Genomic DNA, 24,015 nt, shown 5'->3' with positions numbered 1-24,015 from the left:
TCCTAGGTAAGCGCTCTACCACTGAGCTAAATCCCCAGCCCCACTCCTGTTCTTGAAACAGCCCAGACGACTGTGTCACACAGTGCCTGCTCCCTACAGGATCTTCAGAGGAGCTGGGGTGACGTTGCATGCGATCCTGGGAGGAGAGAGCCAGCGTTCACAGTGAAGGTGCTGCGGGCATTGGTCCTAACACACGTCCAGTTTTCTGATCTGCTCTGGTGTTCTGGTACTCTTTTGTAACCCAGTAGTAGCATTAGTTTTGTAGGTTTTGCAATTATATCATGAATGCCCTCTTTGGTTTTCTTTTTCACTTCATTGTTGTCAGCTTTTTGTTTTGTTTTGTTTGTTTGTTTGTTTGTTTGTTTGTTTAAGCACCCATTGGGAGCCTGGGAGATAGCTCAGTCAGTACAGCCATGAAGGCCATGGAGACCTGAATTTAATCCATAGAACCCAAAAGAAAATGCCAGGTGTCAGGGTGCACACTTAGAGTCCCACCACTGGGGAGGAAGAAACAGAAGGTCCCTGGGAATATCTGGCTTGTCAGCCTAGCTTCATCAGTGAGCCCCAGGTTCAATGAGAGACCCTGCCTCAAAAGCCAAGATGGACAGCTGCTGAGGTGGATACCTGAGTGTCTTAGTCCGGGTTCTATTGTGTGAAGAGACATCATGTCACGGCAACTCTTAGGAAGGGCAACATTTCATTGGGGCTGGCTTACAGCTTCCGAGGTCTAGTCCATTATCAGCATGGTGGGAACATGGCAGCGTGCAGGCAGGCAGGCATGGCACTAGAGGAGCCAAGAGCTCTACATCATGATCTGAAGGCAGCAGCAGGAGACTGTGTCGCAGTGGGCATAGCTTGAGCACAAGAGACCTCAAATCTCACCCCAAGAACACACTTCCTCCAACAAGGTCACATCTACCCAACAAGGCCACACCTCCTAATAGTGCCATCCCCTATAGCCGAGCATTCAAACGCACAAGTCCATGGGGTGCCATTCCCATTCAAACCACCACCCTGAGGTTGACCTCTCTGGTCACCACATCCATGTGAATATGCACTGCATGTGTGCACACACGTACACACACACACACACACACACACACACACACACACACACATACACACACTAATAAACATTTGGGGCACAGATATTTAAAATAATTCTTTTCTTCAGAAAACCATTGGCAGGCAGTTCCCCACAGAAGCACACAGAGATGTAAAATGTCGAGTCTAACCTGTAGAACTTCCCTGCAGACACTTCACTCAGACATACTGCAAAAAAAGAAAGAAAGGAAGAAAGAAAGAAAGAAAGAGAGAAAGAAAGAAAGGAAGAAAGAAAGAAGTCATGCGTCTACTCTACACACACCCTCACCAACTCTAGCTTAATTGCTCCTTTCCCTCATTTCCAACTCAGTGCACAGCCTAGGAGACAGGCAGGCAAACATCTGCTCGCTGATGGCAAACCAGGGTGTTCCTGAAGTTGTCTCACAGAGTTCTTGTCGACAAAGAGAAAGAAGCAAATTCTGAGTTGAGACCCACTTCAATCTCCAAGTCAGATGACGACTCAGCCTATCAGAGCTCCTGAGTCACTTTTCTGGAGGCAAATCCTGCACGGCCCCAGGCAGCAGGGGTGGCTCCTCTCCTTAGCCCTCTTCTCCATCTGAGGGCCAGTGTAACACTAAAGTGTGCCAACTTGGCTTCCCAACCATCTTCCTACCCTGCTTCCTGTTGCAGGCTCACAGGGTCCCCACCTCAAGTGTGCCTCTCCTTCACGACTACCAGTGACCTTCAAACTGACAACTGCTAAGGATGTTGAAAAATGGTCATCACCAACTCGGGAACTCAGTGGCTGCATCAATGTGGATGGGGAAAATATCTCGGTTTCATTCATCTTTGCCAGTGTCTCCTTCAGCAACATACATCCCAACAACCACATTGCAGTCGTCTCTGGGAGCAACGTAGCTATTTTCAGATCTGTTACAAGTTGTGTCAGGTGGTTGAAAATGTCATTAAACCCATTACTGCTTCAAAATTACAGTCCTTATTGAAACCTGCTCCTAGACCTTGTTATTGTGTTAATAAACAAGGATTCCTAGAACCATAGACCATTTCTTAAAATATTGTGCTAACTATTTCAGAACAAAAGTTCTCCTTTGAGTCCTCAATGTCATCTCTTTAGCTAGAAAATTCGAAGAAGTTCTGTGGGTTTCAAAGATGCCAGGGGGATCCATGTCACAAAAAGGAACAAGAGTCTTGGCTAAGAAACCTAAGTTTGGGGTTTTGTGCATGAAAGATTTCTGTTTTAGATCCCCAGAATTTTTTTAAAGTCTGGGTAGTGGCCCTGTGAACACTTTATTTCCCTTTTCCAGACCATCCATTCATTCAACCAACACTTAGTATCTTATCTACAAACTACCAAAGCATGGCGTACCAAGGCAACCTGTCCTGTGACAGCTGCTGACTGTCAGCTGAAAGGAAGGAGCCTCTGTTCTGAAAAATCAGGGAAAACTCAAGTTCAGCTAGCTGTTCATTGCTTTGAAATCCACGGGCACTCCCTCCCTAAGGTATAAATTCTATCAGAATAATTAATGAGCCCCCCCCCCCCAGAGTTCCCATCACTCTGTGACTCCCAACCCATTCTGTCAAAATCCTCCACATCCCTCAACAACCTACCCAGACATCCTTCCCAGAGGAAATTAATCCCTCCCCCTCCCCTCTCCTTTCCCTCCCCCACTGTCCCCTGCAGATTTTTGCTCTGTCACCTCCAATTTTCATTATTCACCAGAGTCTGGCTTGCCTCTGGGATCTTGAGCCTTCTGAGTCGTGCAGTGGGGGAGGAACAGCCCTCCTTCTACCCAGACCCTAGCTCATCTGCTGTGAGCTCCACTTCCTCCATTTCTTAGTAAATAGAATCTTCTCCATAGACAGATTTGCAGCTCCCAGGAGCAGAACGCTACACTTTCTCCAAGACCTCTCCCTCCTTTTTGCCTATGTTGTTTCCCACCCCATGGGAACATGATTTCAAGACCTTGCTCTCACACTCCCAAATCCTCCCCGACAGGTCATTTCCTTCCCAGACCAACTCTACCAAATCCCTCCTGGCTCATGTGTCTGTGCTTGTGCTCATGCTACCCCACCCCACCTCTGCCCTGCCACTGAAATGTTCCCTCCTGCTTAGTTCTCTGTCATCTTTCCACTTGTGGCCTTCTTTCAGAAGCTTTCTGTGACTCTCAACATCCAACACCCAGGAACAAAGGACCCCATCTCCCCTCCATGTCCCCTTGTCTCATAACTGACCACAACAGCTACCTCGTGTCAGTGACAAGTTGTTTGAAGGGGTACCAAGTCATACCCATATTTGTGACCAAGTACGTAAAAGCTATCCTGAGCTAACATAAGATTGTAGAGGAAGGAGCGAATGAGTGAGTGCCTCTCCTCTCCTCAATGCTTCTCTTTAGTCCATGGTAGTTTAGGGCTGGCTGCCTCGACACTGACTGTGATCATGTGAGCATGTGTAAATGATACCACCCCTCCGAGATTCCTTGTCCCTTTTCTGAAGGCAGAGGACAGGGTGGAGCTGTAGGCTGTTCAGTAGGTCTTCTACTCTTAGCCATGTGATCCTGTTGTGTGACTATGGGTGTCCCTGTGTGCTGTCCAGGAAGAGCCTTCCACACAAATCACACTCTCTGTTCGAGCCACCACCCAGCAACAGTTCCTGAATCCATGCTACACTGGCTCATCTAATCCCATCCCGATCTCTGCCCAGCCAGATGCTGATCCTAGAGCAGTTTCTAGGCCATTAGCTTTGGGAATATTACCTGCATGTAGAGGCTACAAGGAGGACCTCAGAGTATGGATTTGCTTTTGGGATCACAAGTCATTGCCTTCCGATATTTCCATCTGTGGATCTTGTAAGTCTCCTCTCTGCTCTCCCTAGGAGCCCTCCCGGCCTTGCCTTCTGAGCATCCGGCTAGACCTCGCCTTCTAACGTACACAGGACACGCTTTGTAGAGGGACGCTCATCTGTGCACCTGGAAGCCCATGTGTGTTTGTCCCAGCAACGTGTTCCTGCTGGCTCTGAGAAGTTGCTGGTTCCCCATCTGTGTTGTGGTTCTAGCATCTTCTTGCCCCTCCCACCAGCTATCAGTTTTTATATTTGTGATTCATAAATGTACAACATGTCTTCTACCTCTTCATTTTTCCCCACGTCTATTTCTTTTTCTTAGCTGGGTCCTTAAGACGCTGCTTTCTGCTGTCTCCTCTCACTCTCTTTGACCTCACCACGCCATTGACCATACCCTTCAGTTAGGCCTTTGCTTTAATGTATCTAAACTTATCATTTAACAAGCTACCCCCAAAATCCTTAAGGACACTTCCCATTGATCTCTCATGTTCACGCCCGTGCTTGCCACATGCTTCTCCTGGACTCTGGCTTGTCTCTCTTACAGATGAAAACCCCTCCTTAGTGTCCTTTGCTGGTCCCTCCTTCTGCCCCCTCAGAACTGGGTTCCATCAAAAGTCTTCTCCTCCTGGACTACACTTGTTCTGAGCCCCGTGTTATCCCAAAATATTTGCCACCACCTATTACTCGGAGAGCAGAGAAAGTAGCCCGATTCACAGAGGACCCTGAAGTTTGCAAGCCACAGTCAGCCCAACTGAAACCAGTTCAGAGAGAAGAGTCATATCCAGTGTGGAAATGGGGCTTCAGACTCTACTGAGGGAATGCAGTGAGTCCCATAGACTCACAGCTCAGCCCGGTTGTCTCTTGTCTATTGTAGATCTACCTAATGACGCCCACAGAAATGGGGGAAGTGGGGGATGATGAGGTGAAGGATTTGGATGAGGGGCACACAATGACAAGATTCTGAATTTTATGGCTGGAGTTCATTCTGATGGGCCCCAAGCTGGCTCCCAGGGCCAGGTGCATCCATGCTGTCTTAGGGTTTCCACTGCTGTGAACAGACACCATGACCACGGCAACTCTTATAAAGGACAACATTTAATTGGGTTTGATGATTGTCTGTGGATCTTCTACTCTTGCATCTATTTCCCCTCCCCCTTGGTGCCTTAGAGGACATTTCCACGGCTCCTGCTGGCCAGGTGAGTTAACAGCCTCATAAGAGCTTGAGGCAGGATCCTCCATATTACTATTTGTTGGAAGAAATGGATTTCCATGCTAGCCCCAAACTGCTTCCACACGACCTCTCTTCGTGGCATAAACGAAAGGAGTGGATAGAATGCCAGCTCCGGAACAACTACAGACCCTCTACTTGGCAAATGTAGCTGCCTATTTGGGGGAAGTTACTGAAAAGTGGCTAAGAGCTCCAGATTTTGGTACAGGACAAATGTGATTTGTGTCATCTATATTGTGTCCTTATAATTGACACAGTGACAAGTGACTTCTCTCTTCTGGTATGAAGAATAATATCCTGAAAATGCTTAGCACACAGTAAGGGCATACTATATGCAATAAGAAATGGACTCCACTTTCCTTTTCCTGGGAGGAGCCTGAGTCTCAAGCTGGGCCCTGGTTTAGCCATTCCAGATCTATAAAGGCAAGTGTCCAACCGTGCCCATCTCCAATTGCTTAGACCAATGCAGCAAGCAAACCAAAACCTTGATAGTCATGGCAACAAGATCTGTGCCTTTCTTCTTCTTTAAGAGGTCAAATCATATAAACCACTACATAAAAATTTGAAGGAGCTGTTATTAGGGCTGATGAGAAGCCTTGGTTAGGCAAAGGCCCTCGCTGTCAAGCCTACTGACCTGAGTAACAAGCTCCAGTCCTACACAGCAGGAGAGAACCACCCCCACAGTTGTGCTCCGACCACCACACGTAGGAATGGCATACACCCCACCTCAGATTAATTATTTATTTTTTTAATAAAAAAGATTGAGCTGTTATGATCTGACTTTAGAACACAATTTCAAATGTCTATCTGCAGCAGGTACGGGAATGAGTGGCGTGCAACAATGGCTGATGGTGGAGGCTGTTGTGGCTGAATTGTTGGGCCTGGTCCAAGGGAACAGTACTCCTGACTTGGCGGGGGCTGGGGCCTGTCAGAGGGAATTAGACTCAAGACAGGATGAATGCCACAAATTCACTTTAATGAAAGCATGTCTGAAAGCCAGATCTGGCCACCGATCTTGAGATGACCCAAGGACCAACAGGCTGACATCTGATTGCAGCTGATGCCCCACCAGTGGTATTTGGAAAACTGAATTACACATCATGACTTTAGCCAGCCAATTCTCGCTGCATAATATTTTTCTAAACTATTAGAAAAACAGTTCATCCCCACCACAGAGGGAGGCAAGTGTTTTGATAACTATGCCGAAGATCACTCTTCCCATGTGTTATTTTAGTTTCTTCCAAGTCAAACTCAAGATTTTAAGGGTCGGGCACATAGCTCAGTTGGTAGAGTGCTTGCCTATAATCTCAGCACTCGGCAGCAGAGGCAGAATGGTCAACTGTTCAAGGTCATCTTTATCTACTTAGTAAGTCTGAGGCCTGTCCGGGTATATGAGACCTGGTTTGTCTGTCTCTCTTGTACACACAAAGAGAGGGGGGGCGAGGAGTGGGGGGGGGGGCAAGCATGCAGAGTTTTATAGTTAAGTAAGTTTACAATATTGGGTTAGGACAATTAACAGCAGCCCTTTGGTGCCAGGTTAAACATGACTGGTAGACTGGTTCCTGGTCCTTCTCTATGGAAAGACATCTCTGGCACTTTGTTCTCTGAAGTTCCAGGTCTCTACCACTAGTTTCCTTGCTCAGGTTCCCCAGATGTAGAATGGTATTTAGGAGACCAAGCTTCTCAGGACCTAAAGAGCTATTCAGACAGACCACAACACACTCCCAGCTCCTGCGGAGTCCCGAAGCCTGAGGGTTGTTGAAAGGTTTTGCTGTGACAAGTCTGGATTGGCTTGTCTTCCTTGACAATGAACCCCCCCCCCCCCCCCCCCCGGGAAAACTAGTCGGCATCTCCTTTATGCCTTTGTCAGCGCACTGGGTCGGCCAGGGACTTCTGCACATGCCCAGTTTTCATTTTATTCCTTCTTCTTCTCTACCACCAGGGTAACAGGGACCATCCGAAGAACGTCATCTAAAACTGATTCTCAACTTTCCTAATGGTCTGACTCTTGAGCACAGTTCATGCTGTGGTGATCTCCAACCATGAAATTACCTAGCTGCTACTTCATAACCATAATTTTGCTAGTTATGAATCATAATGTAAACGTCTGATATGCAGTATTTGTAATATACAACCCTTGTGAGGATCGCTACCCGCAGGTTGAGAAGCACAGATCTAAAACAAAGGCACACCCTGGGAGTCACCACAGACCAGAGTTCTACAGAAATGAGTTTGCCACTTTGTAGTACAGATCTCAGGCTCCCAACAGTCGCCCACCCCCATGGCCCTCCCACTAGCAGTGCAACATAGTTTAGGGTGTTTGTCAGAAGCCATGGACTTTGGGATACTCATTTCCACATTAGCTACCTGTACTGGCTAGTTTTGTGTGTCAACTTGACACAAGCTGGAGTTATCACAGAAAAAGGAGCCTCATTGTGGAAGGCCTTCATGAGATACAGCTGTAAGACATTTTCTCAATTAGTGATCAAAGGGGGAGGACCCAGCCCATTGTGGGTGGTGCCGTCCCTGGTCTGGTGGTCTTGGGTTCTATAAGAAAGCAAGCTGAGAAAGCCAGAGGAAGCAAGCCAGTAAGTAACATCCCTCCATGGCCTCTGCATCAGCTCCTGCTTCCTGACCTGCCTGAGTTCCAGTCCTGACTTCCTTTGGTGATGAACAGCAATGTGGAAGTGTAAGCTGAATAAACCCTTTCCTCCTCAACTTGCTTTTTGGCCATGATGTTTGTGCAGGAATAGACACCCTGACTAAGACACTACACAAGCAGAAGATTCTAAAATGCTCTGTGGTGACCCATGCTTGCTTCTAGGGCTGCGCTTCCTGATTCAGGACAGATGCTTTGATCATTCTGTACCCAGGATGGCAAGGGTCTCATTTCATGGTCACTAGGTCTTTCATTTGCAGATGGGTAGAAATTCAGAGGATCATTGAAAATTATTTTCTTCTGGGCCAATTTGGCAGAATTCAAACCCTTCAGTGCTCGTTCACCTGTAAGGAAATCTAACTCTAAGGCAGGCACAAGAAAGGAGAAGACAATGGATCTAAGACAACCATCTTGTCCCAGTTTGCGCTGGGCGGTCCAGTAAGTGCTACCTTCTGGGAAGACCCCGGCCAAACAGTGTGGCTGTTTGCCACAGCAGGTCACCACAGCAGTCCTGCTTCTTAAGAAAGTGCTTAAGGAAAGCGCTTATGAAACAACGGAGAGGGGTTGGGGATTTAGCTCAGTGGTAGAGCACTTGCCTAGCAAGCACAAGGCCCTGGGTTCGGTCCCCAGCTCCTGGAAAAAAAAAGAAAAAAGAAAAAAAAAAAGAAAAAAAAAGAAAAAAAAAAAGAAACAGAAACAACGGAGAACATCTTCATTGAAATATATAGAGAAATTGTGACAAAAACTTGTAGCACACACATGCACATGCACAATCTTGGTCCCTGGGTTAGTTAGAGAAGGTGGGGATAGGACCATCCTATCAAGAGTAATGGCTTCCCATTTAACAATAACTGTTTTTAAATTTTGAGAAATGTCATGTTCTATAGCACCAGATGACCTTGAACTCAAGATCTTCTTGCTTCAGTTGGAACTACAGGCATGCATCTCCACGGCCATTACCTAGAGCTCTTACAGATGTCTACCCATCACCCCCCTTACTCTCCCCAGGGGTCTATATATCTCTCTCTATACATACATGTGTATATACATGTGTATATACATATACACACACACACACACACACACACACACACACACACACACACACGTACAGAGATTGCTAGTATAGTATCTTTAGCAGGTTGAAGATACTTGTTGATAATCTCTGAAGAAGCTAACACAGTGACAGTGTTTAAGACCCTGTGCCCACAGATCTCCACTAGAAAGGCTTTTCTAACTTGAGCTGAAGTTCAGGCAAGTTATGATTTCCTGAATGGGTTGGTGGGTCTGCGGAGGTCCTGTCCGGTCCAAAGATGGAGTAACCAGTTTCCACAGCACTCGGGCACCATCAGCTATACTTTCTCCCACACACTGAGCAGGAACCTCACCACACAATCTGCTCCCCGTTTCTGTTGGGGAGCAGTTGGTGCTCCATTTTCAGGCTATTTTCTCTGGGAGGAAATTTCATTTTCTGCAGGTTTCTGATCTTACTGTGGTTATTACCATCCGAATGGATCTGAGATGGACGTCTGAAGGCCATCACTGTGCAAGGCTTCGTCTTGTATTTCACACAGCCTGAGGGACAGCAGTGCCTTTATGGAAATCATTTTCATTTCTAATTATGGTTATAATTAACTTTTATACGTTTCTCCAGCAAATATAAACCTGACTTCTGGCATGCTGCATTCATCACTCTGTATGCAGACACCAAAAGCACAGCTCCTGAGATCTGAACAATCGTTAATTCCAAACAGAAAGCAGGCATCACTAGAATCACGTTGATCCCTCCATCATCTCACAGGCCCTGGGCTGAGGGTCTGTCCTGCTGGTGATTCATGAGCACCCGGCGCTCACACTAGATCTCCTTCCGCTTTAGAAGTCATTCCTGCTCTGTGGCTCGTGAAGTGTGACACCATCAACTCCACTGTGACCCACGGGCCAAGGAGGCCTAGTTAGGTTTGGAAGCCAGCAGTTAAGAGGTGCTTAGAAAATCAACTTAAGATATGTTCAAATAGCAGCCAGTAAACTGTTCTGAATTATGAAGGTGAGGAAAAAGGCCACAAAAACGTATCTTCTGATTTTAATAATTCATTACTATTTCATGTATCAAGACACCACGATTTTGAGGGACTTTCCTATTAGTAGAAATGTCTATTTGATTCATCAAGGGTGGAGACTTCAAATTCTCCACAATTACATGAAAAATGTAAGAGACGAAGTGGCCGCTGCTAGTTTTCTTTTTAAGAGACGCGTAATTACCATCTAGGCATCATCGGGTCAGTTATGTGGCTCTGAGGATGACAGACATTGTCAAGAGCTTGCTGCTCTCCAGTTATGTTTGTGACAACTGTCATCGGCTTACGGTACACGGCTTTACCCTCCCCCTAATAAACCTCACCCGCTGGTGGCCACTCTTCCCAGTGAGCCCTGATTCGTGCCCTGTTCCCCAACCCACCTCCCCCCAGCTCTATACTAAGAATTGAGGGATCCAGGACTTGGGGAAGTCTCAGAGGATGCGCAGGAAGGACCCAGCTCCCATTGGGCCCAAGGGCTGTTGCTGAGGACCTGGGGCAGACTACAAAGCTAAGCCCATCCTGTTCTCTCTCCTCTTAGTCCTTCAGGCTCCACCGCGTTTACACATCATCCAGAAGGGACTGAAGTGCCAGGTCCTACCTAGCTCAAGACCAATATATTCCTTCAACCCTCAGAAGAGTTTCTAAAAACACAGCTACTTTATGGGTCAATCATTCCACTGTAGAACAGATGATCTGTCCCATAACAACAGAGCTGTCAATGTGGAAATGAACCTGTCACTTCTTCCTTAGATCCTAACTGGGAATACACGTGAATCAGGCTCATTCTCTCTCAGTTCAGTTACTACACATGAATAAACTCTACATAAACCTTTCCAATTTTAAACAGGGGAAGTTGAAGATACTATCTCTTATCAGTCCAGAGGGGTGAGGTGACTTAGTCACAAGAGAACGAGCGCCTCCCCCTCCCCCAAGCAAAGCAATGTCCACTCTCCCTTCTTGAGGCAAACCACTGGTGTTCACTCCGAGACTTTACTAGGCAAACTGCTGTTGATTTTATGAGGAGCAGCTGTGGAAATGACAATTGTATTAATGGTGCCACGTGGAAACACGTATGTATCAACATTTGATATGCTTTATTGAAAGGTGACAAGTAGAACAGGTAAATACAGTGGGTTCTGTGTGGGGAACATGCGCAGGACTATACAGGTGAGCTGCAGAAACCCCTACTGGGAAATCCACTTCCTCAGCAACTGACTGACGTTTCTCCATCTATTCATTCACTAGCTCAACTGACATCAGTCAACAGGGGGTTTACTTTGCAAGACTCAGCAGCTAGATTCCGGGTGACACAAAGTGACTAACTGTGCCAAATTCTTAAAATTTCTTCAGGTGTGGTTTTTGTCACGAAGCAGTTTTTAAGTAGATCTCTCTAGGAAGGACAATCCACACCTTTTCAGACAGCCAATGGAACATCTAAACTTCAATCTGTACAACCTAACAGTAGTTACGGTCCTCTATTGTACAAATTCGTTACACTACATACACAAATATACAACAAGCAAAACAACCTTCATAATAAGATAGCCTAGGTCCCAGCTACCTGTCACCGTTGTGTCACTAACAGTTTTGTGTCTTCTGATGTTTCAGAAAAGAGGGACAGTACTGTCCTGTTTTATAAGCTTTGGTGACAGTTGTCGGTTTTGTAAAAGGACTGCATCCCCCCCTTTGCAGTCTCGTTTCTGGCCTCTCAAATTCTTTGAAGGGAAGGAGAGGAGAACACAAAATCCAGGAGCAGCCCACCTTCTGAGCCCCATGCAGGCGAGCCCCAGAGCTTGGGAGTAGAGTGGGCGGCTGGGGAGGGTTGAAAAGGCACAGAGCTCCTCCTCAGCGTCAATCAAACCATTCCTCAGACATCTGCCACGTTGCACAGGGTACATCCATGCTCACTCTCTGTTTAACCTTTAATTCACTCAACTAGTATATTTCTTCAAGCCAAAAGCATATGAGTGCTTAATACTGGGGAGAAAGCGAGAACAGCATGTGTGAGTCTCACGTCTCTTTCGCAGACAGCAATGAAATGGGTGACTGGAGGCGGCTTCTCACTAGCACATCTCTTCGGTCTGTTCAGTTCAGACAGCAGCAGCCAGTTCTGTTGGGGCATAGCAGGCTATGCGGTTGATCCTGAGCCCTGGGACGCTGGCTGTGCAGGGGGCTGTGTGGTCCCCTGTGGCTGCGTGGTAGCCGGAGGGGAGCCAGTCTGCAGCTGGGCCTGAAACTGGGCGAGCTGCTCCGGACTGGCCAGTGTCTTCAACAGATTGTTCTCCTGCTCCAGTTGGGAGTTTTTCTCTATTAGTTCTTTGATCTGCTCCTTCAGAACCTCCACTTCCTCTCTAACTGCATACATCAAATGGCTTTTCACCAGATCCTGAAAACAAGAGGGAAAGAAACGTTTAGGCTTACTAGGTCCTGGACTCACTCTGGCTTTTCTGAAGGCCTTTCTCAGCTCTCCCTAGCCAATTAATTACGCATTCTACCTCCAAAGAGCACACTTGTGGAAATCTGCCCATTATCACAACCTCGGAATACTCAAGTTTAATGTATACGTGATCAAGCTCTCCAAAAGTCTCTAGACTTTCTTTGCAGGCATTAACCAATGATGTCTACAGTCCAGCTTCCAATTCAAGATGGCAAACCACACAGGGGCTCCGTTCAGGCCCAGTGTTCTCATCAAGGCCCGAGGCCCAGTGGCCGCTTCCCCGCCCCCAGGCCCTCCCGGCGCAGGAGCGTCTCCTCCCCCCCTCCCTCCCTCCCTCGGCACCGGCTGCAGCCAGTTCCTACAGAGCGTGTTGCCGCATTTTCTTCCCTCCACCTCTACTCCCCCCGCCCCCCATGATTAAGCTGACATCACAGAAACCTGGGCAGACGTCGTAGCCAATGGGAGCCCGAGTTATTTATAGCTCTGAATTAAAGGTTCAGAGTTTGCCTAGCAACAGTGGGCAGAGAATCCCGTGAGAAGAGCCACAGGCGCTGCTCCAATAACAAAGAACGACCAAGGCGGAAATAAAAAATAGGAGAAATCCAGGCACAGGCCGAGAAAGATAAAACTTTTCTCTCATTCCCCTCCTTTGTGGGGCTTCAGCAGCACGGGAGAGGTTCTGGTCTGGTCTAGAGACGCCTTCCCCAGCTCCCCTCGGTGGGGTCACCCTCCTTCCCAGCTCCCCAGAAAAATCTCAGGGTTCCTAGTAAAGCCACAGTGCTGAAGGTGCTCCCAAGACGAGCAAGGAGGAAGCTGGGCCACTGCCTTCTTATCCCGACATTAAGTGAAATGGGTCCAGGGCAGGGCCCGCTCAGAACCTGGGGCCCTTCTCCTTCTGTGGCAGTCCTGGGGATACCTGGAGGTACGTGGCTTCTCTCTACGGCGGCACGGCACCGCACGGCACGAGAGAGCGAGCTAACGGGGGCATTTCTGACTGTTATGGAGAGCAACCAGCACCGACTGGCTAAGGGATGCACTAGTCCCTTCCCAAGACATCTTGGTTTTTGTGCTGTGCCCACATTGAGTACAAGTAATTTTAAATCAGTACATACCATAGCTTGCTCTATTTTGTTGTCGATAGCTACCACACTTGCACCAGAGCTGGAAGAGAGAAAAAAAAAATCATCGATAAATGGAATCGATCTTTAACATCCAGGATAAGGACAGATCTCTGAATTCGAATGGCGTTACTAGCATCACATTTTGAGCATTCTTTAACGTTACAAAAATGCATCAAATACTCCAGAAAATACCAGCCACTCTCGACTATCCAGGCATTTTCCTATTTTAGGGAGCCACAAAGGACTAAATTACATAATGGAAGAAAGCCTGTTCTCGAGCCAGATCTATGAAAATAAGGATCTTCTGGCCATTTCAAAAAGCAACATCTATGCCACAGTAACCCTAGGCATGGACAAAGGAATTCGCATGGCTATCTTATACCTGCATTACCGCAAGTCAATTTACTCCGAATCAATCTAAACCAACTATCCCAGCTGACATTTACCTATTGTCAAGTCTCACGGAAGCGTTTTCAGTTCCCAGCAAAGACGACAAGAAAGAAATTGAAAAATGTCTCAGTTGGTAAACTCCTAGATCCATCGCCACTGGTCTACACCATTGGGATTTCATGCAATTGCAGCCAAATAAAAAAACAGCCTCGTGGAAAAAAAGAGAGGGAAGGAGCGAGCTCCAGCAGCCTGGTTCAAACTAGATAAAGCCTCCTAGCTGTCTGCAGCCGGGGCGTGAAAACGGCAGTGCTGGCTGGAGTGGCCTGGCGTCTGCAGCAGCTCAATCCGACTCGGCTGCCGGCTCCACTCCTCTAGAGGAGGCCGCCCGGCCCCAGCGCCACATATAGGCGGGGAGGCGCCGCGCCGATTGGCCGCGCCATAGGCCCGCCCCGCGCTCCGGGCTGCGGTCCCTCCTGGTGCCCGCGGCGGCGGGGAGGGGAGGGGACAGAGGGGGTTGGGCGCCAACTCCTCCGAGGCTTGCGTCAGGGTCCCTGAAAGCACACGGTGCCCGCACGCTTACATCTAAGGGAGTCAGACCCCGTCTCCAAAGCGGCCAAGGCCCCGCGGCGGCGCTGAACCCGGCAAGCTTGCTCTTTGCAACCAGATCCAGCCGAGCTACTGGGCATGCCCAGTCCCACCACTAAGACTCTGGAACGCCAGCGTCTCGATTTCAATTACTGGGTTCTTACAAGAAGCACAAACGGGAGGCTACGGGGGCTGTGTTATGTGCAAGGATAATAGTCCTGCTGCATGAATCCTTTTTTCATGCTAATGAAATTAATAGAAATATTACAGTTGGTTTTTGGGGGTGGGTGGGAGATAGCTCCACATAAAGTTTATCGGTTATGTGCAGAAAACAATATTGTATTTTTCTCTGCTAGGCAAATAAGAGTCAAAGGAATCTCTACAAGATGCAGGGGACCTTCCTCAAATGGCCCCAGAGTTGTAAGCCTTAAAATCTCATTACCCTAACTGCACCAGTAATTATGTCTTCTTCCATTTATAGCTAGAAAAGTCAATCTACAGGTTCAATCCCAAACAGATCTATTTTCAGCTCATCCCTAAGGTCGAGGGTTTTTGAACTGAGATCGCAATTCCGCCAAGACGCAATTCTCAGTCTTCTTAAATCGGAGGAACTGAAAGACCATCAAGGACGTTTTCCAAAAGAGCATACAATTCCTTATATGTAGCCTTTGCTCACTTGCAGTGTGGCCAGAACCAGTAAAAATGTGGAGAGAATCTGATGGCGGTTAAAAAGGTTCACCAGTCAAGAAATGCTGCAGGCCAGTCACTACACCTCACCAAATGGTCAGTCAGCAGATTAATGACATCAAATCATGGTCCTTAGATAAGGGGGTAAGATTGCTTAACCCGGGGCAAAGTTACCTCTAATAATTTAAATATCTGTGACGATGCTTCAAGGAAGATTATACTTTAACATACTATAAAACCAAGACCAGAAGTTTGATTATTACATGTTACATACGGTCTGCAGTATGGCTGAGGAAAATTTAACCTCTACAATACTGCCCTCTGGTGGCCAAAGACTATAAAAACAGAAAAGGAATCCCAACAGCGTGGGACCTCTCCACAGGCAAGCGGTATTCAAATAAATAACTCCAAACTCAAATTTGACTATGGTTCATAAATACTCACTCTACACCCATGTGAAGAGTGAACTCCTTTCTCCCTCAAGATGAGGCTTCTCCTTCAAGGAACATCCTTTCCTAGAGTCTCAGGCAATCTTTGAAGTTGACGCAAGGATAGAGGGGGCATTTGGTTTCAGAAGCCATAATTCAGTTAAACACCAAAGACATTGAATACAGCACAGAAAGAGGAGTGCAACTTTCTTCTGTGTTAAAAATGGGAGTTGCCTCAAAACAATATTCCATTTACAGTTTCGTGTTAGGCTTTGCTTCTGAGTAAAAACGTTAGTATATTGGTAGTTTACGATGTGTCTTGTTTGAAGACGGCGACACTTTCAGCGAGGGGAACACAGACTGAACAATTCTAATAACTCATGAAACGGATGCAGTTCCTATGTCTGTGAACGCTAAGTGGAGTTAGGTTCCTTACAGTTCCTGCACTTTTTAAGTCAATATAACTATCCGTCTATCTTTTTAACTGGACAGCAACCCCAGAGGAAAGAACATCACAGAAAGGTATGCTGCAATGGTAAACAAGCTAGACATGGAAACAAAACTCACTCAGGCCTTGTGAAGAAACGAGGTTACGATCCCAGCTGGAATTTTAAAAGATCACATGATTTTATTCATGTTGTTCTTGAACATAAGTAAAAGGGCTAAATCGGTTCTGTTCTCCATCATCTTTAGCTGAATGACAACCGCTGTATTAGCAACAGAAGCAAATACGGACAACCAGTCTGTCTAATCGACATCCCTACTGGAGAACTGGCTGGACCGAAGGATGCGGAGACAAGGGAGCCTCTTACTCCAATGTGCTGGACGCCCTTAAAGCTGGCTTTTATAAGAAAGGGGGAACATACAGCTTGAAAGCCAAGGCAATGGAAACAGAGGAGACCTCCTTGGGCTATAACCGATGGGCCAGAGTGTCCGAGAATTTCCCTTACAGGGTTTTCTATTTACAGACAAGTATCTGTGAGTCTAGTGCCATGTCGGAGACCACGAGAGGTCCGCTGAGATCGTAAAGAAATGCAACAGCCCTTCAGGAGAGACTCCCAAAGGCGTGGGCCATAAAAGTCAGCTTCATCAGGTCTCCACACACACACAGGAAAAGCTACAGACATTTGATTTGCTATTGTGGTCTGCTTGTGAGCCTTTGAATGGGTTCTACTTCAACACCTCTTGGTGGGGAACGAAGGGGCGGCGAACAGGCAGGATCTGCGAGGGTCTAAGGTTGGGCTTAGCCCACACTGCCTAGGCAGAGATCCACATACACAGTGCAGTCTCTTTCCCCATCTAGACTCCCTGTGAACCTACAGGGACTGTTAAGGAAGCAGGCAAGAGATGCACCTGGTACAACTGCTCTTGTCTAGGCCTCTCCCCCGGCCACCTCACTTTCCCAGGTTCCTAGGAAGCAGAAGAATACTGAGTTTAACAAAACCACAGATTTTGTGGCCAAGGAAGATGTGATAAGCACAGAGTCAGAACTAGAGACGGGAACAGAGACAAAAATACTACTAAGCCATTAAACATAAAATCTTATGGCTACCACATGGATGGAACCACAGAGTCCAGAGAGTCAAAGGCAAATCCCACATGGTCTCACATCTAAAGAAGTTGATCTCACTGAAGTAGAGGGCAGAACAGTGGTTACCAAGGTCATCGACGATGATGGATGAAGAGGTGCGTGAAGGGACTCTGCTCAGAGGATACAATCCCAGAGAGGAAGAGGAAGTCAAGTGACCCACTGACTAGCACAGCAGCTTCAGTGAGTGGGGATTCGACTGCACCCTCTGAAGGGTGGATGCAGAGCCCTTTCCTGACAACCCAGAGCATGGGAATTTGTGCATTTGTTAGCAAGCCACGTAAAAACTAGCCCGCATACATTTCCATGAACAGAGAAATAAGCAAAAACGGTTAAAAGTCACCACGCTAGCAATGAATAGCCTAGTAAGAGCACCAGTGGAAGGGGAAGCCCTTGGTCCTGCTAAGACTGAACCCCCAGTGAACGTGATTGTTGGGGGCAGGGCGGTAATGGGGGGAGGGTGGGGAGGGGAACACCCATAAAGAAGGGGAGGGGTAGGGGTTAGTGGGATGTTGGCCCGGAAACTGGGAAAGGGAATAACATTCAAAATGTAAATAAGAAATACTCGTTAATAAAAAAAAAAAGTCACCACGCACAACTTTACCTGTCAGTCTAAAGCAGTATCACGATATACAGAAATACAGTAAAGCTTCACAGATACACAACAGACAACGGTTTAGCAATGGCTCCTCTGTACACCGCCAGAGGCAGAAATAAACGCCATACAGAGGTGAGCAAGGGGTTACACGCAGCCTCCCTTTGGTTAGAAGAAAAGGTTGCAAAGCCTCCCCAATGAAAAGAACACGGACAGGAGAAAAAGATGCTGGAAAGCCAAGGTGCAAACAGGATGTGACCCGAAGACACCTGCAGCGAGAAGGAAATTACCAGATGATCATCTAAAGCGGGAGTCTCCGGGTGAACGGAGATGGCCGAACACCTACAACAGTAAAACAAAAACCAAAGGAATCATCAAAGTGCACCATCACGAAACGCAAGAACACAGGGATGGAGAGGCAGATCCAAAGCACACAGATGGAAAGGGCAAGTTGCAAACAGGACAGGACAGGACAGGACAGGACAGGACAGGGCAGGACAGGACAGGACAGAACAGCAGCAGCAGCTCTACAGCCGCTAAAAGACCATAGAGACAAGGTCTTCACAGTTCTGAAGGAAAGGGGCCACATCCACTCGAGTTCTCTCTTGGCCAAATTATCTCTTCAGTGCAAAGTTAGAATAATAACATTTAGATATTTTGTACAACATGCTGGAGACTGAAATCAAAAGAAACAGTGGGCAGGGACACCACAGCCAGAGGTCAGACCCTGGGAAAGGCAACTGCCAGCCCAGAGAGGCTGCCTGGAAGGCTCACATGGCAGCTGCTTGGTGCTGTGGTGGCCGAATGGTGGAGGAGACTCCAGGAGCAAGAGTAGAGAGAATAAGCCAGACTTGCAGGGCCTAGGCAGCTGCTGCAATGGAGGTACGTGACAGTCCTGCTGGAATCAGTCTACATACTGAAAGGTAGCACACACCTCCCCCAGTCTATGTGGGCATCATTTTAGAGATTAAAAAACCAAAGCCAAAACCATGAAATTTACTGAGAGGGTGGTAGGAAGGATATCTGTAGTGTGTTTAGCTTAAAGGAGCTAAACTGCATCTATATTTATCACAACTTAATCACAATGCTCAAAACTGAAAAATCAAAAAGAAAAAAGAAATGTCATAGAGAAATATGGAGACAAAGAAACATTTAACGTAGTTGCCCTTGAGAAACAGATAAGGGGTGGGAAGGGGGAAATACTAATTGTTGAGTATGTATATGGAATACCTGGAATACCTGGATTTAAAAACAACATCTTTAAAAGGGAAGAATGCAAACACAAGCATACCAAAGACCGCCACTATCAAGCTTCTATAGAAACTACCCAAGCTTTGAGACAGCCACAGCCAAAGAGCAGGCCAGCAGTCAGAAGTCAGTGAGGGTCTTAGCTGGTGAGGGCTACAGAAGCCAAGAAACACTGTCTGAAAACAGCCTTGAAACACTAACAAGTCACTCCCCACAACCGTCATTTGTTTAAAAGTGGCAGATACACAAGCAGGAAGTCAGGACTCACAATACAAGAAAAATCAACGAAAACGACCTGCATGTGACCCAAGGCAATAGCACCCAAAGACAAGGGGTGCCACAGCAGGGGAGCGGTGTACGGGACAGTTTCAGTGATGGACCCTAGGAAACAGGTCGCGGAGGAGAACTACTGTAGGAAATAACAGCGGCTCCCCAAACAAAGTTACAACAACCACTGAAGCTAGGGCTGTACACAAACCCCAAGGCAAGGTGACCCTGTCAGGTCAGGACGAAGTGCGGTCACCAAGACAGCAACTCTCACACACAGGGGGACAGCAGCACAGAGACTCTGTCACACACAGGGGGACAGCAGTCTCCAGCTGGCTTTCTCCTTGGAAACAATCACAGGCAGGAAACAGTTTCAGAAATACATTTATGGTTACAAAAGAAAGATCTAGGTCAACACCTAATGGCAAGTTGATTTTCCACACCAATGTAAGAATTCTGTGAAGAACTGGTAACTTTTCAATAAATGCTCCTTGGTCCTGGGCCAACTGGATAAAGTCAAAATTAAATAGCAGAAAAAAAGGAAGAAAAAAAAACCACCTAAAACTATTCCTCACACATTTGAAACATTAACTACAAACAGATCATAGAGTAGATGTAAAATCCTGAACTAGATCTCTTCTGTAAGAAAACCCAGGAGAAATTGTTTACTCTGTAGATCAAGGAACACTCTTAGATAGGACCCTAAAACCAAAATCCAAGAAGGGAAAAAAAAGTTGGCAACTGGACTGCTATTGAAATTGTCTAAGTTAATGCTATAAGAATATTGGAAGCAAGTTAATAGTAACAGGTGCTAGGAATGAACCATAGCCAATAAAGGAAATGAGCTAAGGTTTTATTTATATATATAAAAATATACTGATATAATTTATATAAAATATACATTATATATAATACATTTGTTATAAATATATAATATAGTATATTATATATACTGCATTATACTATACAATATAATATATATGTATATATAAATGAAGAAATACTAAGCAGAATCAATCATTACAATAATGCAAACCAGAGCTATGAGATGCTGCTACTCTACAATATACCTGTATACATACAGCACGGTTAAAAATCAAACCTTCCAGTCTGAAAACAGCAGCACCAACGGTCGGGATGTGGGGGGCAAGAGACCATTCATCTGTTGGCAGTGGGAATGTATAACGCCACGATTGCTTCTGAACAGTCAAACACACACTTTGCATCAGGGCCAGCAATCCCAGCCCAAGTTATGAATTCCAATCTGTATGTGCACATTCACAGTTACTTTAGCATAAGCACCATAATGTGTCACAACCACACGACAGACAGCCATGTCCCAGCAGCTAATCTAATGGGGTCTATCACTCAGCAGTAACGAGAAATGAACTAACACCATGAATGGATCTCAGATTTAACACAGCAAGTGGAAGAAGCCATTAAATACAATAGGCTGCGCTGGAGAGGTGGCTCAGTGGTTAAGAGCACTGACTGCTCTTCCAGAGGTCCTGAGTTCAAATCCCAGCAACCACATGGTGGCTCACAACCATCTGTAATGGGATCCCATGTTGTCTGAAGACAGCAACAGTGTACTCATATATACAATAGGCTGCAAAACACACAGCCCCATGTCTGAGATATCCTGGGAAAGACCAAGCAGCAGGGACAGAAGACACCGCCACAGCCGCCTGAGTTTTGAGGCAAGGAAGAAAGTGGTGAGAAGACCCCATTCAAGGGCCTCTGCAGTCAGGGCTCCCCTCAAGCCTCTTGGCAACATGAACCAAATGGTGAACTTGTTTGTACATCTCCAAGAGAATCATTCTGAGCCAAATTTCTTCATAAATACCACTTCTGCTAAATGGTGGTAGATTATGAAAATCAGGAGCAGAGACAAAAATGGCACCCCAGATTTAGAAGCTAAATGACATTCTGTAAGAAACATCTGAAGTGAAAAGTTGTCCTGATTATGGTTCTATTTCAAGGACTTCACGCGCATCTCCTATCAAAGATGAGCAGTATTTCTCCTTTACGTCCATGCAGCCATGGGAATAGGTGATTTGAGCTCCTTACACCTTAACAATAAGTTGCCTCAACCCAGGGTTTCATGGCAAATTCCTGAGGTAGCAGTGGGAAGCAGCAGAGATGAGATGGGGACACAGAATCAGCAGGGGCCATGACTGTCAGTCTCTTGGTGACCTTAAAATGGACGAACTTAGCTGAACAGTTTTATTTATAAAGGTGAAGATAAGCCGGAGGGTGGGTCACAGCCTCCAGAACTAGGAGCGCCTAGCACAGCATGGGCTCAGGTAAGTGCACAATGCAAAGGTAGCACAAGTCTAGTGAGCTCTTCTGCTCTGACAACGGACACACATCCGTATGTCGGCCCCTCCTGGATGCCGGTTGTAGAACTCCACCCGGCAGCATTTCCTCTAACTCTACGATTAGTCAGAATTTTAGAGGGGACACAAGCTTTGGGGCCATTTTATTTTGATAGCCTTAAGACACGATGTGTCCAGGATTTACCCACACAATTGGAGGATGGGCACAGAAACCACTGATCAGTATATTATGTATTAGAGCTACAGAGAAACATCCCAGAGCCCTGTACAGAGTTCTAAAGCAATGATATCGACCAGGGATGGTAAGGAGGGGAGAAGGCGAAGGACCAGCTCTGCAGAACCGTCATAGTCATCTAATCCACCCTCTTTACAGGTAAAGACCTAGGAGACTGGAAACCCACACCATAGTCCAATGTGGCACAGAGCCTGCAGTCCGGTGCAGGGTGTCTAAGTCTAGTCTGGAGTGGAGACTGACCCTCCCAGCCCTCTGCTAGGATGCAGGGCAGACTGATCAGAGACGCCAGTCAGTCTCAGAGGCAGCGAGCTCGGCAGTCTGTGCAAGCGCTCATCAGGTACTGGGACCAGTCCTGTCAGTGAAGGCTTACCACAGCTCCAGGCCGGCACATTACAGTGCAGACCTGCTCAAGACAGATGTTCAAATGGTGACATCATGGGGCCTTCTTCTGAGAGCCCTGAGGAGCTGTGAGAAAGGCCTGAGGGAGTTCAAGTGGCCCAGAGGGAATGACACCTTATAAATTAGGCAGGCTGTATGTCTAAGGCCTGTGTCAGGAGGGAAGGGTGGCATTAGCAGTGTGTCCCGTGATAAGTCTTGAGTATCCCAGTATTCCTATGGGTCCTGCCAACACAGCAGCGTCCTCTCTATTATATACATATACATCACCTATATACAATTCTAACCTTGCTATATCCTCTACTAGTGACAATTCAATAAGGGAAAGGGGACAAGAAGACAGAATAAATAATGGGGTGGGCGTTGGCCGATGAAGAGTGAGACGTAGGTCACTTAACTTGCTGCCAGTGTGGGCAAGGTGACTCTGCAGTAAAGGCACGTGACACTGCACAATGCACACCCCAGTCATGTGAGCGCCAAAGGAAGGAACCGAGTCCACACGGCTGTCCTGACTTTCACACATGTACCCTCACTCACATATCACATGCACACACACACACATAATACTTGTAAAAATAAAAATTGCTAACATTTTTAAAGGACTAATACAATACATTTTGACCAGAAGTATACAAACTAAAAAAAATTTAAAAATTCTCTTTGGGCACTCACTCATTCATCAATCCATCCTTACTTAATGAGATCTATGAAAGGCCAAGAATTCAAGTTACAGAGACAAATGAGTCAGAGTCCCTGCTTTCAGTGACTGGGGAGGGGTGGAGGGAGGAGAGGCGGGGGAGGGCATCCTGTCTGATAGAACAGGATACACAGGATGCCGGTCCAGAGAAAGAAGCTAAGGGCCATTTCTGAGAGCACAAGATTCCCTCTGGACCTTGGAAAAAAAGGCATGTACATGGTACAAGTGGGGAGAACATTTGTGAGAAGGAAATGACCAGATGAACGCCCAGGTCATGGGGCATTGCCAGGGGTAGGGCCTGAGGGGGTGGGGGTGGGGTACAGAGGTGCAGAGAAGTAGCAAATGGGAAAGGGTTGAAAGGAGACTGGGATTCCTGGTACCTGGATCTAATGGGGCGTGTGCTTTATTTAGGAAGGTCACATCAGATGTACAAGATTCCAGGAGAGAAAGTAGGAATGACAGAGGGAGGCCACGCGGGATGGGGCCATGCTGGAGAGGGAGGACCACCATTTGGGAGGGAGACAGAGGTGATAGCCAGGGCAGGCAGGGTGACCTTCTGCTTTCCAGGTCCTGGGAATGCATGGAGGGTGAAGTCATTAACCAATCAAGATGCTACAGCTAACCAGGGGGAAGGATGGCAACTGGTTGGACCCAGCAGCCAGTGGAAAAGTGGTCTGTAACTCGAGAGAGTGGACATAAGAAAAATGTCTGAAGTTGAGAGAAAGCAAAAATATCCACAGGACTGGCTGAAATCACCTCAGGGCTGTGCATGGGAAAGGGACCACGAAGCTGGGGCACAGGTCATCAGGGCAGCCATGCGGCAGACACCTGAGCTTCCTGTGGGATTGGTGGACACAACAGAAGATAGGTGGTGAAAGCCATTGTTTTCAAGGTCCTAGCATAGGAGAGTGGCCTCTTGAATGAGACCAAACTGACAAACATGACCTGTCAGTGGAGGGCAGGAAGAAAGGGACAATTCAAATTAACAATGCCAAGTGGCCCAAGTGTTCCTCAGGAAGTCACCAACTGTGTCCTGCGAGAGCCCACTAAAGAGTACCCTGCAGCCAATGCATGGTACCAGTGCCCTCAGTCCAGGCAGACACACACAGAATGTCTCAGAGAGCATGGTCAGACTC

The 24,015-nt window shown here is 46.9% G+C and overlaps 1 protein-coding gene across 6 annotated transcripts in view; it reads right to left on the bottom strand.

Moving 5' to 3' along the window:
- Nucleotides 1-10,937: 10,937 nt before the first annotated feature.
- Tsc22d1 (TSC22 domain family, member 1) overlaps nt 10,938-24,015 on the bottom strand; it is a 100,633-nt gene continuing 87,555 nt past the window's right edge. For 4 of the 6 annotated variants that reach the window (XM_063274558.1, XM_063274557.1, XM_063274559.1 and 1 more), the window contains 2 exons: nt 13,416-13,464; nt 10,940-12,252 (listed from right to left, as the gene is read on the bottom strand). In XM_063274558.1, coding sequence (XP_063130628.1) covers nt 11,995-12,252; nt 13,416-13,464 — 307 coding nt within the window. In that variant the 3' untranslated portion in view covers nt 10,940-11,994. Of the gene's footprint in view, nt 12,253-13,415; nt 13,465-13,870; nt 14,182-24,015 lie in introns of those variants that run through there. The other 2 variants (NM_013043.2, NM_001109912.1) reach the window with 2 other exon arrangements.

The sequence above is a fragment of the Rattus norvegicus genome, chromosome 15 (assembly GCF_036323735.1).
Source record: "Rattus norvegicus strain BN/NHsdMcwi chromosome 15, GRCr8, whole genome shotgun sequence".
In the NCBI taxonomy this organism is placed as follows: domain Eukaryota; kingdom Metazoa; phylum Chordata; class Mammalia; order Rodentia; family Muridae; genus Rattus; species Rattus norvegicus.
This window is presented reverse-complemented; position numbering and strand designations above follow the sequence as displayed.